The sequence below is a fragment of the Channa argus genome, chromosome 11 (genome assembly GCF_033026475.1).
Source record: "Channa argus isolate prfri chromosome 11, Channa argus male v1.0, whole genome shotgun sequence".
NCBI classification, from domain to species: domain Eukaryota; kingdom Metazoa; phylum Chordata; class Actinopteri; order Anabantiformes; family Channidae; genus Channa; species Channa argus.
Window position 1 is genome coordinate 11325665 of NC_090207.1, and position 18212 is coordinate 11343876.

The 18212-nt window shown below is 37.2% G+C and overlaps 2 protein-coding genes across 3 annotated transcripts; one reads left to right on the forward strand and one right to left on the reverse strand.

The window, feature by feature from the left end:
• Positions 1-5013: 5013 nt before the first annotated feature.
• Positions 5014-13304, forward strand: mier3b (mesoderm induction early response 1, family member 3 b). Of its 2 annotated transcripts, none has more exons than XM_067521103.1 (13): positions 5014-5060; positions 5897-5921; positions 6149-6294; positions 6845-6967; positions 7130-7253; positions 7969-8042; positions 8173-8245; positions 8364-8512; positions 8630-8711; positions 9597-9691; positions 9802-9929; positions 10070-10224; positions 11430-13304. In XM_067521103.1, exons 1-13 carry the CDS (start codon positions 5052-5054, stop codon positions 11441-11443), a joined length of 1197 nt encoding a protein of 398 aa, XP_067377204.1. In that variant the 5' UTR covers positions 5014-5051; the 3' UTR covers positions 11444-13304. The 2 variants fall into 2 exon arrangements, with proteins under 2 accessions (XP_067377204.1, XP_067377203.1); XM_067521102.1 differs by having other exon boundaries at positions 10414-13303.
• A 58-nt stretch (positions 13305-13362) lies between these two features.
• Positions 13363-17876, reverse strand: elac1 (elaC ribonuclease Z 1). The gene is made up of 6 exons (XM_067521104.1): positions 17209-17876; positions 16865-17053; positions 16276-16482; positions 16054-16112; positions 14327-14537; positions 13363-14072 (listed from the first exon to the last, which is right to left on the reverse strand). Exons 2-6 carry the CDS (start codon positions 17019-17021, stop codon positions 13591-13593), a joined length of 1116 nt encoding a protein of 371 aa, XP_067377205.1. The 5' UTR covers positions 17022-17053; positions 17209-17876; the 3' UTR covers positions 13363-13590.
• Positions 17877-18212: the final 336 nt, after the last annotated feature.

An 18212-nucleotide genomic window follows, 5' to 3' on the forward strand; every position in this document is an offset into this window, starting at 1 on the left:
CTATGGAGAATTTGAGTTTAATGTATTCAAATTCAGACACATCAGTGTTTTGGGAATGTCACTTTAAAAATAAGACATGCAGTCGGAAACTCCCTAAAATATGCTAGATGGTTAAGCTTGCAGCCTGAACATCTAAAAGCTGGAATAGCTTTGACCCTGGTATATATAAACATCTTCAAATCTTGGATAGATGATTTTGCATTACAGCAGGAATGACTCATTTTTAGGGCCAAACAAAAAAGTACTCACTGTCACAAAAGAGGGCAAAGGATGTTTGTGCTTGAGCCTCTAGCTTTTCAACACCTGTTTCCTGACAGCAACACTCTTCTACAGTAGATTTAAATTACCGTGGCTTTAAAAGTTGCTGCAACAAAGTACATTTGCTAAAGGACAGTCAAAGCATATTTCAAAACATCCTTGACATATAGTCAAGGATGTTTTGAAATATGCCATGATTTATGCTTCTCTCCTCACTCACCATGATTTCTGTTTCTCTTTCTCGTGGTTGGCTCTAAAGAGTGTTTGTTGGATGAGGGGTAGATGTGAAGAGCTAACTTAAAACATGCAAAGATTTATCACCGCTTCTAACAAACTGGTTTGTTGGAACATGTCTGTTGATGTGTATACATGCTAAACCCTACATTATCTAGGGGTCGCAGATGTATAACTAATACTAAAACTGCCAGTGCTTGCATAAAAAAATACTCCACTAAAAATGTAACCTCGCCACCTCAAATTTACAGCTACTCCACTGGAAATAAGTTTCTGTGGGCATTAAACTCACTGAAATGCCAATGAAAACAAATGAAAGTGTTTTAACATTGCTCTACACTTGAGAACATACTTGATGTGACTGTTAAAATGAGTGTACAAATTTAGTCCAGATTTGTTTGACATGTGACTCATAAATAATTGTTCTGGAGAGAATGATTTCAGAAACCTTATTTCTTAGAATTCATCCAACCTTTTATTTCTTATATTCAGAATTTTACCGTTTAGTTCAAAGATGCAAAATATGTAATTTTGGTGAATACCTTAGGTTACCTGTAGACACTTGCTGGGGGTGTTGTACTATCAATTTTAATATACTTGACAGTGTCAGAAAATGTAGTGGAGCAAAAAGTGCAATATTTATTATAATATGTATTTTTTTTATTTAATTTGAGATATTTCTCATCAACTCGTCCTTCTTTTTTTTTAAAAGTATAGATGCGTCTTGTGTGTTCTAAAAACACAGCTTTGGAATATGCTGTAATTGTTTGGTGCCAGTCGAGGGTTATTGGAGCACATATAATGTGGCCGTAGGGGTACATTTGACCAAAAGTTGAGAAACATTGCTTTAGAGCACTTACTGAATTTCACATTACCATAATATCCTGTACTTGGAGTATACCCCATCTACAAAGTAAACCAAAAATTAGATTTATTGTCACAGGAAATGTTGTTGATGAAGCAGAATTTACTTTACTGCTGTCAATGGTTTACTTGTGTCTTGTAGAGTAACATAAACAAAGACAATGTGCAATGTGTTTTCTAAGATTTCATTGAAATTTAACTGTCCCTATGATGGCACAACAACTCACTGACTGTAATATAAACTTTATAATGGCTAAGTCCTTCAAAAAGGTTTGTTGACACAAATTTGCTCTGCAGCTGCTGACTATTTAGTGAGCTACATGAGTGGATAAATACTGCACTTAAAACACACACAAACACATACAAATCTGGGTAAATCCACATGTTGGAGTTTTTACATGGTTCACTCAAGAATATCAACACAGCAAGCTGCGAGTGTTGATACTGTCATTGTTGCAGCCTGACTGAGGGTGGTGTTTTGAGCTCAGAGGAAATGGAAAATGCTAACGCTGAGTCACGAAGAACCCTGGGCTGTTGCATATTGCCACCTAGTGGAATGTACACCTTTTAAAGGAGCTATGGTATTTCAACTTGTTTATTTATGTAAGAACGCTGAGTGATCGTGCCTTGTAAAATAATGCCTTATCCATACTCTAGCATCATCATTCACAGATTTTCCTCAATATGCTTGCAGTTCACTCTGTGCAGTATCCTCCAGTAACGTATTACACAAATGAAAAGCAATAAATATGCAGTAGATGTACCTATTTGGACATAAATATAATTGACAATTATGAGGGTGTTATTTGTTGTACAATGTGTGTTCTGGCCCTGTGTGCCTCCAATGGCACATCAGCTGAGTGGGCAGATGCTGGACAATTGCAATACCGGTGTAGGTGTGAGCCTCAGTTAATCAGCAGCATCCGTTTTACACTGTAACAATGGATTGTGACCCAATGTCACCCGCCTCTCCATAATCTACGTCAGAGGATAACTTGTTGACCTGACAGTTTCACTCATTAGGCGAGGGCCCACATCTTCCTGACTACATTGTTCTGTAAATGTAGGGTTCAAATGGGCTTTCAATTTATTGTCGTAATCATAAAATAGCCAAAGAGAAAAGAGAAAAGCGAGACAGATAGTAATGGCTGTTCTTATTTTATACCACTTGAATATGCACACACAACCACCTGTTCACAGAGAATGACAAACAGTTAAAGGGTACTGCTATTACTATGTATGAGACCAAGCAAATAAAACTGCTATAGGGGATTATTGATTTGGTGGGTCGGTTGTTAAACTAAGATATTATTATCTATGCATGTGTTCCAAGTTAGTTGAGATAAGAACAGATGTGCCTGCAGAGGGATTTGTCTCTGAACTATCTGAACACTGTGAGTCATTTGTTTACAGTCTTCCAAACAAAACCCACACTCCCCTTCCTAAACCTTACGGGGAACTCTGTTTTCCAAACACAGAAGTGTTTACTTGATGTAATAGGTTTTAAAAATATATCCCCAAAACATGAAATGGAACCAACATATAAACAACAATTGTATGTGGTGCTTTGATAGGCTGTAATTTAATAAAGGGGTTCAAAGGATTTTTTTTACATCTATGACCTTTTCAAAGAAAATCCAAACTCACCCTGCTTTCGCAAAGCCCACCTGTCATACAGAAAATTTAACCTGCAATAGAAGCAAGACACACAAGTTTGTTGACACAGCAAAAGCACATACAGCCAGTTTTCATTATGTTGCAGGAAGGATGCCTCCCTGGCATCCTGGATTTGTTTGAATCAGGAAACAATTCATTGTCAGCACCTTTTACACAGGCACCTGCACCAGTCCAGGATGTAAAGGTTGGTGCGGTGCAGGATTCACCTTGAATCAGTAATAACTTATATCTGAGTTGTCTTCATCCTCTTTAGATTACATTGTAACACAGATGAATTAACAGCCTGATATTCAATCTAACAATATATTAAGTTGATGAAGTAGGGTTTTTAATATTTGAAGTAACACTACCTAGTTCCACCTTCTGCTCAAAGTGTCAACCTGTTTTCCCATCTGGCTATAATATGTCATAAAATATGACAAGGGGTTACACATTTAAGCCAAACAGGAAGGGAGGGAGCCCTAGGGATGTCAGTGGTGTAAATAGATTAATCATAGTTTTGAAGTGTAATTTTGCCCTCTAGTGGCCTTTATATTAAACAAATTACATCCAAATTCACAATTGTTTTACTATTAAATCAGTCAAATTTTATATTTGGAATGCCCAAATTCTTGAAAGTCTTTTTAATTTAATTGTTGTGGCATAGTTATAATCTACTATTGAAAGATGGAAATGTGTAAAGAGACTGCTTTTTTTAAGATTTTGTTTAGATTTCTGTTCTTACATAAACAAAATTGAACTCACAAATCATATATCAAACCATAACAAGACTATAATCTATTGTAAATAAACCAATAAAAGTTGACAACAACAACAGTTTTTATTGACTTTGCAACCTCAATTCCAAAGAAGTTGGGATGATGTGTGAAATGTAAATAAAAAAAGAACGCAATGATTTGGAAAGAGTAGTTGATGAGAAATGCCGCAAATCAAAAACAAATGGGGGAGCATTTGATAACTAATTAGATTAACTGAAAACAGGTCAGTAAAATGACTATGTATAAAAGGAGCATTTCAGTGAGGCAGAGCCTCTTGAATGTAAAGATGGGCAGAGGTTCAAAAACTTGAGACCAACTGCGGCATGAATTATGGAACAATTTTGAAAAAGGGTCCTCACAGAGTCAGGAAGAATCTCTGTGTGCAAGGGACAAGGCTGAAGGTCAAAACTGGATGCGTGGGATCTTTTGGCCCTCAGGCGGCCCTGAATCAAAAAAACAGGCATGATTCTTTACTGGACATCACTGAATGGGCTCAGGAAGACTTCCAGAAATCACTGTCTATGAACACAGTTCACTGTCCAGTCCCCAAATGTAAGTTGAAGCTGTATCGTGCAAAGAAGAAACCGTATGTGAACACGATCCAGAAGCCCCGCCATGTTCTTTGGGGTGAAGCTCATTTAAAATGGTCAGAGGCAAAATGGAAAACTGCTCTGTGATCAGATGAATCAAAATGTGTCATGGTTTATTACCTGATTATCATGGTTTATTACCTGATTATAAGATTGTTTGTTTTGTTTTGTTTTTTGGTTCAAAAAAAGTCTTCTAAGGCTTTTACTCCTTTATACCTCTCATACCTTTTTAGAATTGCAAACAAATGACTTAGAATAACCTGGTTAGTGTGTCCCAGATTGTAATGGTTAATAACATAACATAATGTCAGAAAAATGTAATAGATGGTTACATTGCTTTAAAGCTGCCGTAGCCACCGTACCTGTAAACGGGAAAGCAATCTGGAATGTTCTGACATTCCAGGAATGTTCTAGCAAAAAATAATTGTGTGAGGCGCCGACAGTCTCCACGTGACCCATGTTCTGATGTGTTCTGCTAATTTGATTTAAATATTTATGTATCTTTAAATTTGATACTGTAGATTTACTGTTTATAAATGATTACCGTTAGTCTGGCCAGTGGTTGGTTCAAACAGCGTCACGACTACAACCGTCACCTGGACTTCTGATTGGTTGCAAGCGGTGATCCGGGTACTGCGCTAGAACGAGCTCATTAGCTAAAGGTACCAATATGGCGGAGGTAAGAGGGAAAACAGGGGAGAAGCAATCGATCTTAAATCGATATTTTTTAAATGTATGAGCTGTATTTTTCGTTTGTATGCTATCGATTGAAGAAACCATTGGTTTTGCTTCATGTATATGGGGTTTCATGCCATAATTGTTATTTTTATTCCTCTAAATTAAGCTTGAACGTCCGGAGTGATCCTTCACTACAAGGCCGTTGCGCCTTCGCTCTCTCAGCTGCTTTGCTGTAGCGGCTGAGTAAATTGATACGTAAAATTAACGTTAGCTTGTTGGTTAAAAGAAATCACATCGTATTTGTGATGAATGGGGGTTAGTGATTTTTATATAGGATATTTTTCGGCACTTCTTTTGTAAAAATGGTTTAACTCTATCGAGTGCAATGCCGCGCTAACGAATTTTGTGTTTACATTTTTTCGATGCATAACGTTAACGTTAACGTTTAGCTTGGTGGCTAACCTAGCTATCTGTTAACATTAACGTTTCAAAAGCCGACGCTAGCCACACAAATCGTATCATCTGTCGGAATATATTTCTCTGTTTAGACACTTTTTACCTTTCGAAAGCATGCCTTTAAATTCCAGCTTTATAAACTACTACTGGGGACAGTGTATAGCGGTCTTTAGCGTCTAATGTTATTTTAGCCACCTATTACAGGTAACGTTAGCGGCAAATACGGGCTTTCTGCTAAACTAAAATACACGCCATTAGAGGCATTTGTGGATTTGTGTTTCTGCGATCTATACTCAAAGTTAAAGCAATCTAAAGTAGTAGAACTATAGCAAGTTATTAAACTAGTGCATTTATTTATGTTCTGGTCTTATTCGTTTGCAGGCTTCCCTCGGGAGTTCAAGTCCAGGTAAGGGACTATCCTCCAAGAATTAGCTTTAGTATCCACATTTCATTATGTGCCTCGTTCACCTTGGCTATATATATTTATGAACAATTGTGTTTAATAGCAGTGCCAAATAAACATTTTATCTTAAACTAGACTATATATGTAAATTCAGTGACCTATGTCAGACTAATCCGTTTTACATAGTGACTATGTGAATGTATTTTCTCTATCCCCTGTCTCTCACTCAGTTGGCTCTTTATCATCAGAAGACCATGACTTTGATCCAACAGCAGAAATGTTAGTTCATGAATATGATGATGAAAGGACTTTGGAGGAGGAAGAGTCTTTGGATGGAGGGAGAAATTTCAGCTCAGAGATTGCAGATCTGGAAAAGGTAACTGTGCAAAACACCCTAAAACAAGATTTATTTGTGTAAATGTAAATTAATGCAGTAGATTTAAATGTTATCACTGCATCCGCGTACACATAACATGAAAAGTTGGGAAAACCAGGCTGTGTTATCACTGATGGCAAAAATCTTAAGACTTTAACGGTTGCTTATTTGACTTTTTTTTAATGATAGGGGTAATTTGTCTCAATTATATGTTAAAATTAATAAAGCTAAACTACATTTTTTATATATATATATATATATATATATATATATATATATATATATATATATATATATATATATATATATATATATATATATATATATATATATATATATATATATATCTGCCTTCAGTTGGTGACATTCAAGCTGCCTTAGTGACAGTCATTTAGTGTATTAAAAGAATTTAAATTTGGTTACAATTAAGTGGAATAAATATTAGTTTTTGATACAGATGTTTTATGGAAATTTGGATGGTAATGTTAAATATGTATTTTTGTTCATTTATGAAGCATTAAGGTTTTTTTTTTATATTTTTTCCAACCAGGAAGGGAACATGCCTTTGGAGGAACTATTGGCCATCTATCGATATGAGGGCTCAGCGGGATCTAGCATAGACAGCTCCTCTGGAGACTTGACTGACGAATTGCCAGATATGACTTTAGACAAGGTAAATGGCTGATATGTGGTGAGGATATGTAGTCAATAGGTAGAGTTTTTACGGTGAAAAAAAGATCAGTATACTTATTTTCAAAATGTAATTTAGCTATTCTGTTGATCATTCTCCCTCTGTCTCCCTGTATGCAATGGATGTTATATATTTTTACCTTAGGAGGAAATAGCTAAAGACCTGCTGTCTGGCGACTACGAAGAAGAGACACAGTCCTCAGCTGATGATCTTACCCCTTCAGTCACTTCCCATGAGGCCACTGATTTCTTCCCAAGAACACTTCGGTGTAAGTTTATACAGTCTAATAAATATTTATTACCATAGCTATGTGGCATCTGAACTATATTGTAGTACCCAATTAAAGAAAGTAAATCTACTTCAATTAAACGATTACTACAAAAATTTAAATTTCATGTACTATGTCACATGTATACATTTTAAATAAGTGTGTTGACCAGTCTGTACCCATGCCATACCCTATCCACATCACAAAAAGTCACAAGGTGGTGTAAAAATTGTGGGTCATTATGTGGTTCTCATGGATGTTAAAATATTAAAAAACTTGTGTTTAATTTGAAGAATACAAATTGCTGTTAATAGGTAAATAAACTGTCTTGAGTGCTACATTAAATGTAATATTCTGGCAAATTTTTGTCAGATTTGATAATACTATAATACCATTTTATAATACTGTACAATACAGTGAGTTCTTAATCAGTTTTGTACCAGTGTATATTCACTTTGAAAAATTGAGATTGAAATGTGGTGTTGTCATACATAATTTTAACAGGAAATCCAAAGGCAAGATTCTCTTTTACAATGTAAGTGTGATAGTTAAAGGATCAGGCCTTAGCTTTCAGCCTGAGGAATGACACTAGGAATGTGTGTGTCTAAATCCATCGCATTTATTGTTATAAGGGTTATGGAAACTTGTGTGTGTGTTTCTGTGCATGAGAGAGATGCAGAATATGCATTTATCTGTGTCGTATTATTTTTTTCAGCCAATGCTATTTCTGATGGGGATAAAGAGTCAGAGTGTGATGAAGATGGCCCAAGCCCTGAGGACTCCAGAAAGGTAAATGACACATCTTGAACATCATTAAGAGCAGAATAAGGTTTTACCTCCAACTTTAGGTTTAATCTGTATTAGTTTGCTCTTTAATTTTAACCTTATATGCACTGTCCTTGTTTGTGTTTTATTGAAGGAAATAATGGTGGGAACAGAGTACCAAGCAGAGGTTCCTTTTTGCCTCTGTCACTACAAGGATGGAGAGAAAGGTGACTTGTTTTTCTAGTTTCAGCATTTGTCTGTTTAATATTATCGCTTTGTTTCTGTTGTACAATTAAGAGAACATAATATACAAAATGGGTTAAAGGAGTGATCTTGTTGTTGCAGTGTATGAAGATGAAGATGAGTTATTATGGAGCCCAAGTATATTGCCGGAAAACAAGGTTAGAAGTTTCCTGTCTGAAGTGTTGTCACGGACAACAGAAGAAAAGACAGGATGCGACAAACCAGGAATCCACGTTCGGGACAATGAGCAGGTTGGTCCTGTCTGTATTTATCAAACAATTTTTGTTGTAACAACATAAAGGGCATTTACCATTCATTATCTTTTATTTACAATGTTCAGTATTGACCACTCCCCTTTTTACATTTAGGCTTTGTATGAGCTTGTCAAATGCAACTACAACACTCGTGAAGCACTAGAGAGATTTTGCAGCCATGTGAAGTCCTCAAAAGGTAAGCAACAGACCAGTTTTAAATGCTCTAAATACCCACGCAAACAAAGCCACTGTTTTGACGAGTCTATTTTTAATTTGTAATTTGACGGCACTTATCGAGCGGCTAATTTTTAGCTATAGTTGAGGGCAAGTTTGCATCCTTAAAGTAACATTTTAAATTCATTTAACAAGGTCGATGCAAACTTTTGAACCAATATAATTTTTATAATTTTACTTTTTTCTTATGCATACCATTTTAGTTACTTCTGGTGATCAAAGAATATTAACACTAGCTGAATATGCATTCTAATAGAAGGTGTAGGGTAGGTTTGCATCTCCTTACATTCTGTCTACCTGTAGCTATCGAAGGCTCATGCTGATGACAAACTACTGTCTTCAACATAATTCTCAAGCAGCTTTTTTACCGGTGGTAGTAAATGTTGATGAATTTCCTGCATTGGTAAAGTTGGAGCCACAGATCCCTGAAACATCAGTCTTGGCTGAGCTAGTGTTTCAAGTTGTACTAACATACGTTAAACTGAACAATGCACAAATGGCTCTCATCATTCTCATTTAATTTATATTAAATATAATAATCATTTAAAAAAATCAGTAACCAGTGTAGTGAGACTGAGGACACTTTTTTCCTTTTTATTAATGTTTATTCTGTTTATGAACATGGCAAACCACTGAAGAAACATTTGCCCCAGTATAATAAGACACTTTACCCCTTTTCTTTATATTATCGATCTCATCTAATTTTCTTATGATGATTTTTATGTAGGATTACATGGCTGTTCTTGAGTTTCACGTTCAAATAAATAAATTGTTGTTAAGTCTAGCTTTTTGTTAACACATAATTAACTCAATTTCATTCCTTAACATATTTCTCTTGTAATTTTAGAAAAATCACCTCCGTGGTCGGAAGAGGAATGCAAGAATTTTGAACATGCACTACAAATGTATGACAAGAATTTCCATCTCATACAAAAACACAAAGTAAGTTTCTATCATGAGTTATGTTGATAAGTATTAAGAAATGTATATTAAATTCAGGAAAGTTTCTCATAATTTTTAAATAAAATGATCTTCTCCCAATTTCTTGTCAGGTTACAACACGAACAGTAGCCGAATGTGTGGCGTTTTATTACATGTGGAAAAAGTCAGAGCGCTTTGACTTCTTTGTACAGCAGAATCGATTTGGGAAGAAAAAGTACAGCAGCTATCCTGGTGTGACGTAAGTGGAAGAAAAATTTGGGTATTTGTTTGCATCTTTTCATGTAGGTTATGTTTAATATGTTGAGCTCAAACATAAAGTTCACAATATTTAGGGGGGGAAAAAGGCACTTATATTTAGACATGTTGATTTGTATGCAGTGACTTGATGGACAGGCTGGTGGATGAAGCAGAGGGGCTAGCAGTGGACAGTTCATCCTCTGTGTGTTCAGGAGCAGGGGGAGGAGGAAGGCTGGAGACAACCACAGAACAACAGCTTAGTCTGCTCAACTCCATCACAGCCAGTGACCTCACGGGTAAGTAATAAGACTTGAAGGATATTCTTTTGTCATGTTGGGGTTTTTTATTTTATTTTTTTGTTTCTTTTGTTTTTTCCCCCCCCCTTCCTTAGTATTCTTATTTTTCTCCTCGATCAACACACTTCTTGCTGTGTCTTTTATTGCTTTTATTTACAAACTTTTATTTAATATCTTGTCTTTTTGTAGCTTTGAGTAACAGCGTAGCCACAGTGTGCAGCCCTGCAGAGGTTAGCTGCCTAGACTCCTACAGCTTTCCACCGTTGGAAAGTCTTCATCGTGGCTCCCTGAACCACGAAGAATCCCTTGGGTACTCTTCCAATGGTGCAGACCCAGACTGCCTCAACATCCTCGATGCTGATTTCTACCATTCTGACCTGGGTCAGCTAGGAGGAGTGTGTGTTAACAAGGACTGCGAGCGGCCATCCAAAAGACTCAAGATGGCGTTGCCTGACTCATTTATTAATGACGTATCTGTGGGTAACCTTGGAGTTGACTTCGAAACGCGACGGACAACTCATCACCACCGAATCACTGGTGCCAAAATGGCAGTGTCTGTCACAGACTTTGGGAGTTTGGCAGGCAGTGGCGAGCCCAATGGGTTTCTAGGAGCTCACGCACGGCACCACACACCACACACTGCAGCACTTCAATCAGAGTGATCTTCCTCAACTTCTTCTGCCCGTGTTCTTCCCTTTTGAAACCCTTAATCCGACTTGTACATAAGACTGACCTCACTGGAGAATACAATTTGGTTAAATTCTATTATAAATATATATATATATCTATATATATGTATATGAATATACTTTTTGTTTTCATCTTTGTGTAATATGACATCAGTGATGTCTATCATATAGAACTAAAATCTTGATTTCTCTCAAGAGTTTATATAGCCATTTATTTTATTTTTGTTTGCGGTCTTGCGATGTGTGACGTCCATGTACAGTGGGGCCCAGAGGCTGCAGTAGGAGAGTTGTGTGTCTTCCTCCCTCACATCTACACGCAACATCTTCAGAGCTACAGTGTGTTATCCTGCCATTCTTTTCAGCTGCCAAAATTGGCTTAGTTTTCTGCCTCTAGTGTTAGTATTTAGTTGCCTGTCTTTGTTGTTTGAAGTGGTACTTTAAAAAATGTGTTTGGTTTACAGGTACTGTTCAGTAACCAGGCTGCTGCAAATTTTTTATTTTTTTTTTTGTCCCCAGATAAACCTGGATAGATAATGTATGAAGAGCAACACTAGCATGGAAATTAACTTGAAGACCAGGAAGTGTTGTGGCTTCAACTGCTAAGGCCTTCCAATTTGGTTTTCTTTTCATTTTCTTTTCTCCTGTGGAAGCTTTTCTGTAGTTGGTTTGCTTGTTTACTTTTCAACTGTTCAAAGTGGCCAAACTGGAACATGTGAATGTTTGAAACAGTTACTTTTCTTATCCATTATTTTTTTTTTAACAGGTGATAAAGAAAGCCTGTGCAGTTTGTGTGTCACCTTGCTTTGGTGCAGGATATTTTTATTTTTTAATATATATATTTTTTTTAATTCCTGCGTTTTTTCCGAAAGTCAGACAAGCATACCATAGCAGCAATATAGCAATGCAAAGATAGTGGTTGGGTTAATAGCCATTAAAATATAGGCATCAGGCACAGTAATGTATTTATTGCATATACTTAAGTGAGATACTGTTTAAACTTTCAGTTCATCCTTTCACTCATGTAATTGTTAAACTTGTTTAACTTTATCTGTCCTTTAGTTGTGTAAAAATGTTATGTTCCTAAATCAAGTAGCGCCGTTTCCAGACTACTTTGTGAACTTGGGTAAACCTGCTTGCAGTATTCTCTTTATTTAAATCCTCAATTATTTTGTATTGAAGCTCTGCCAAACCTGTACTGACTAGAAAACACCTTGTGTAATCTAGTTGACAGTTTTTGGGAGTTTAGTAGCAGAAATGGGGCTGTTTTGACTGAAGTTGATAATTTTTAACTGTAAAATTTTTAGCGGGTTATCATCAGTTAATTGGATGCAGTAGTAGTGTTTACTTAATTTATCTATGCATTGTGCTATGAATGATTAGTTTGTTTCAGGGGTACACCATGTTTGTCAGGTCGATAGAGCTAGTATTTTCCATTGTGTGTACAGAGTGGATACATGCATCTAAATAAGTTGGATCTCATTATTCAGTTTCCAAGCCCAGCATCAGAAAATATTAATTTCTGCGTTTCATGTAAATATTTAGCAAATAGCCTTTAAAAAGTCTAATAACTGACCTCTTACACTTGTGAATCTGTGTTGATACAAAGGTTTTAATTTGATTCTTTGTCAAAAAGGCAATAATTTGTAGATATGTACAGATATTTTGAGGTTTTGCATTTTACCAGTTGACTTTGTGTTTAAATTTTTCTTCTTTGCGAAGTCCTGATACACAAACACCAGGGCACAGCTGAAACCACGCATGCCAGCTGTGTCTGTCTCAACAACCACTGAAAATGGCTTTACCTAGAGATGTATTGATATTACATAATGTTGCAATTTTTGCATTCAAAACTTGCAACCATGTGCAAGATGCTCATCTTTCCCTCCTCAAAAAGAGTATTTGTCTTGATGGTAAAGGGATGGCTGCAGCTCTAATTGTGTGGAGAGCTAGTTTCTCTTTTAATGCAATGTGCATAATGCAGTAGGTCCTCCAAGCTCCTAGCTTTAGCAGTGCAGTGATATTTATTTCAGTTGTGGTTTGTATAAAGATTCAGAAAAATTGTCAGAATGTAAAGGCCATTAAGTAGTAGAAGTAGGTTTTTCACCACCCTGTGAACTCTCGAAAATGTGATTTTTATTGATATCTCTGGTATGAGACTTGTGTGTGCAAGACAGCTCTAAACAAATTTATTTTATATTTTGTATTGTGTTTTGAAGTTTAAAATGGAAAATTATAACAGTTATGAACAGTTTTGAAAAAAGTCCTTTGACAAAAAAAAAACACACTTTGTGAATAAAAACCTACAAAACTTAAAAATGTATATCCAGAAATATAGACAATCAAAAACTTCAATATGAGAAATGTTCAAGAAGCTCTTTATTGTTTATAAGAATTGTACATAAATTCTTTTTTTTTTTTTTTTTTTTTGGTTAAGCATTATTTTGTATTTTCTGTTGTACTTTAATACCTTGTGTACAGATCCAGAAATAAAACTCTGGAAAAAGTTGATAATTACATGTTCTTTTATTACAGATTTGTAAAATGATTTCCCAGATATAGAAAGATTGTGGTTTTAATATTGAGTCAGTGATACATAATTAAATTACCAATACAACGGAAACAATAATTTGAATAATTTCTTAGCCAACAAAAATGCTCTATTTTTTCATAGATCCACTTACTTAATTGCTCTTCGGAGAGGAATGGGCAAAGTCAGAAAGTCTTCAGCCACAGTCACTTCTATGCCACTGTCCCGTAGAGCTTCTTCAGCCTGTCTCTTTAGCTCTGAAATACTGTGCTCGTCTTCTTCCTTCTGCAGGGAGGTAGGTTTGTACCTCTGGCTGAAGTGGTTAAGTACCAATGTTCGCGCACAACAAGCCCGAGCCACTGCCGCTGCCATTTCAGGTGTACTGTGTCCGTGCTCCACTGCTTTCTCTCTGTGTTCGTTGCCCAGAGTTGCCTCGTGAACCAGAACATCTGCTCCACTGCACAGCCTCAGTGGTTCTACACCGAGAACTGAGCTACAGTCCCCTAAGATGCAGACTTTTCTCCCTGGAATGGCTTCGTCCAGCACCTCACTGGGCAGCACCACAAATCCGCTCTCCAAAGTTACAGACTCTCCAGCCTTGAGACGCCCATAGAGGGGTCCTGGTTTCAGGCCTAAGGAAAACAAAATGACACACCAGATAAAGTAATAGGACCTTTGGATTAGATTAAACTGAATTAGAACTATCAACAGAACTATAGTCTTAAAATGCCCAACATATGTCCAGTTTACTGCTATGGAGGTGTGTTTTTTTTCCAAGGTTATCATGGTAAAAATACTCAGCCTGTAATGTCATCCATTGCTAGACTATGCATACTTTACACCACCTAATTAAACCACCTACAATGTGTAACAAACTTATTTTTACCTAGTTCTCTCAGTACTTCAGTTTTCAATCTTCCAGGTCGATCGTGCTCCTCAATACAAAATCCAAACGAAGGGACACGGTGGAACAACCTGAAGGCTTTGACCATAAACTTCTTGTCTTCAAAGAGGAGGTAAGTGCCACTTGACACATCCAGTGGGACTGTCTGGCCCAGGCGCTCCTGTGGGTGCAGAGGGCCACATTCTCCTGTCATCTGGAGAGGAACATATCATTAGTAAAAGCAAAACAGTAATATTTACATCCCCCCCCCCGTTTGGGTTTTTATGAAAAAACTATTTAAGCTTAACCTTGTGGGCGTACAAACATTTTTCATGCCTACTGTATGAATAGGGAAGAAAAATAGTTAAAGTCAGGCTATATAGTGCAACCATCATGTTAAGCATCGCAGCAAAACATAACCAATACTCATGAAATTTTTTTCTTTATAATTATTTATCTTATTTAGTGAGCTGCATTTTTTTTAGTCCCAACACAAACGTCCCATAAATTCAACCCTGTGACTGTAATTAATAGTTTTCACCATCAAATGCTGTAAATTCATGTTCTTATGCACATTGCTTTCTGCCTTCTACACTGTATCCAGAAAGTCTTTCCACATTTTGTTATGTAACATCCTAATTTCAAAATGGAATAAATTCATTATTCATTCCTCCAAGTTCTACAAACAATAGCCATAATGACAACGTGAAAGACGTTTGTTTGAAATTTGCAAATTTATCAAAAATAAAAAAACAAAACATCACATGTGCATAAGTATTCACCGCCTTTGCTTAATACTTTTTTGAAGCACCTTTAGTCTTTTTGAGTTATGATGCTACGAGCTTGGCCACCTAGATTTGGGCAGTTTCTCCCATTCTTCTTTGCAGTACCTCTCAAGCTCCATCAGGCTGGATGGGGAGCTTCGGTGCACAGCCATTTTCAGATCTCTCCAGAGACGTTCAATCGAGTTAAAGTCTGGGCTCTGGCTGGGTCACTCAAGGACATTCACAGAGTTGTCCCGTAGTCAATCCTTTGTTATCTTGGCTGTGTTCTTAGTGTCTATGTCCTGTTGAAAGATGAATCGTCGCCCCAGGCCCAGAGCACTCTGGAACAGGATGAGAGCTCTTTCGCTGGAGTTCCTTCAGTGACCATTGGGTGCTTGGTCACCTCCCTGACTAAGGTCCTTCTCTCTTGATCGCTCAGTTTGGCGAGCCGGCCCACTAGGAGGAGTCCTTTTGGTTCCAAACCTTTTTCCATTTACGAATGATGGAGGCCCTTGTGCTCATTGGGACCTTCAATGCTGCAAAAATGTTTCTGTACCCTTCCCCAGATCTGTACCTCGATACAATCCTGTCTCGGAGGTCTACAGACAATTCCTTGGACTTCATGTCTTGGTTTGTGCTCTGACGTGCACTTTTAACTGTGGGTCCTTATATAGACAGACAGGTGTCCGTTTTCCCAAATCATATCCAATCAACTGAATTTCTCACAGGTGGCCTCCAATACTGTTGTAGATTCCTTTCTTTTTAAAGTTTGATATTCTGTCCACAAGATTAGCTAATGCTAAAGTAGCAATCCTACCATTGCTGCTCACTCTGTATGTTACGTGTTCTTATGAAATTTCATTAATTGTTTACAACATTTACATTTTCGTCACATAGATTTTGTTAGTAGTGATTTAAATAACTGTTATGAGTGTAAAAAAAAACACAACAAAACTAAAGACATACCTCCAGACTAAGACCCCCCTCTTCTGGACTCTGTTCAGGTGTGGGCTCCAGCTCATGTACTACAGAAGCAAATATAAAAGTAGTCCAGATGATATCACAGCAGCGTTCAGTCAAATAAATTAAAAATTAAACACTAACATTAAATAATACCTAATACTAGAAACATTGCAAATAAGGAAGCATTAAATTGCTGGTGGTTCATATTGTATATTGTGCACCTACCTGCATAAGGGAAAAGCAGCTGGGATCCTGTAAGGCCAAGTGTCACCCTGAGAAATCTCCGCAGGCCCCGGGGCCCATAGATGTCCACACAACTCGGATTCTCCTGAGCATCAGCGTTGGTGTTTAGACTCACTGTGCAAAGGAGACCAGGCAAACCAAACAGGTGATCTCCGTGCAAGTGAGAGATGAAAATCTTGGTGATTCGCCCTGGATGGAAAAGATTACATAATATTACACACTACAGGTGTTAAGAGTAGAATGTGTAAATCAGGTATTGACAACAAAGTGAAATGGGTTAAAATACAGCAAAAGAACAATATCTGAATTATTTGAGTTTAAAATATCTTCTAATTAATCTTTTAACATTTATGGGTTAACTTTTTATGTATAACATATATTCAAATTATACAAAAACTGAAAGGATTTTGATCAATACATCAGTTTGTGAAAATGTGAAAACTAATACGTTTCTGCATTTCAAAAGTGTATCGGTAAGGGTAGATTTAACAGGTAAATGTGGGCAAAAAGTATGACACGGTTGTTTTCAAGGCCTCGTTTGAGGTCTGTCTGAGGAGCCGTAACGACTCACCGGCCCTGAGCTGGCTCTTCATCAGCTGGGTCTGGGTCCCCTCTCCGCAGTCAAAGAGCCAGCACTCCCCCTCGGACCGCAGCACCAAAGCCGAAGCGCCTCGATAAGGAGAGGGATAGGCCGAGCCGGTCCCGAGAAAAGTCAGATCCATGGTCATCCTCCCAGTTACTACCTACCACACCACGCTGTCTGTAAACAAACACAGTGATGACATCAGACAAGCGACGGTGTGGCGTTCAAGAGCCGTCCGATTTGTCATTATTTCACTATCTGCTTTGAAATGCTTTTATATTAAATTGGGTGTAAATTCTGGGGCATAAATATGCCCCTAAAACTCAACTCACCTCTCCATAACTTGCTTTTGTGACTGCTCAATGTACTAAAACTATAAAAAGAAATCTTTGTTGCCCGGTGGTCCAACAATTATCCACTCCAGAGATCGTTGTATGACGCTGAACATTTATTGAATTCCACGTTCCACAATTGAGCTCACAACAGAGCATTTCCACAGAAAACGTTCCTGAAATTGATTCAACAGGACAAGAAACCGTGTGTCTCCAGAGCTACACGCTGAACCTCAGCTCCTTTGCTCCAGTATCCACGTCTGGTCCTTTTAACAGCCGAGCTGAATTATGTTCTAACAAAACTATTGCTATTCCATTGTTTCCTTGACAACTGGACAACAAAGCAAACTACAAAGCCATATTATGTCACGGATGACGTCATACGCTCGCCTAAACGTATACCTCCTAATCCAATTAACCTTACAAGACACTACATAATCAAAAACAGAGGAAACCCTGGTTGGCACATGCACCTGTGCACCTGACATTATAATGATCACCAGTGTTAATGTTGTGCCTGATCAGTGTAAATACATTAATTTCTGTAGAGTCCACAATAGATAAGGCAATATTGTAACAAAAACAGAATTCAGACACAAAGCACTGTATAAGGGCACTTTTTAGCGACATTTACAGGACACTTTCCTTATGGGGAATATCAAAATTACACAAGCAGACGAATCACCAAATGCTTAACACAAAACACCTCAAACTGGATCATTAGGGTCACTACATACAACTGCATATATACACACAAGATAACACAGAGAAGTTTACCTCTTTTCACAAGGTTTCTTTTGAATACAAATGTGGAAATGTAGAACAATTTACTGTCCACAACCAATAGATCTACAGTGTTAGGAAAACAAGCTGCACAATTCCATTTTGGACAGACCAAATACTATATAGTTCAGCATGTTCAGTGGAGGATGAAGTGAACACATGATGAACAGCATGAAAAATATACAATACAGAATATTGTGCAGGGACTTAGACATTGGTGG

Bases quoted from the DNA above. Each gene is read 5' to 3' on its own strand.
- mier3b (XM_067521102.1), top strand. The intron at 6,968-7,129 runs GTAAATGGCTGA...TTTTTACCTTAG, and splicing joins CAGATATGACTTTAGACAAG to GAGGAAATAGCTAAAGACCT. The intron at 9,930-10,069 runs GTAAGTGGAAGA...ATTTGTATGCAG, and splicing joins AGCAGCTATCCTGGTGTGAC to TGACTTGATGGACAGGCTGG.
- elac1 (XM_067521104.1), bottom strand. From the start codon at position 17,021: ATGACCATGGATCTGACTTTTCTCGGGACCGGCTCGGCCTATCCCTCT. The intron at 14,538-16,053 runs GTATGTCTTTAG...GTTCCTCTCCAG, and splicing joins AGGGGGGTCTTAGTCTGGAG to ATGACAGGAGAATGTGGCCC. The intron at 14,073-14,326 runs GTAAAAATAAGT...TGTTTTCCTTAG, and splicing joins TGAAGTACTGAGAGAACTAG to GCCTGAAACCAGGACCCCTC.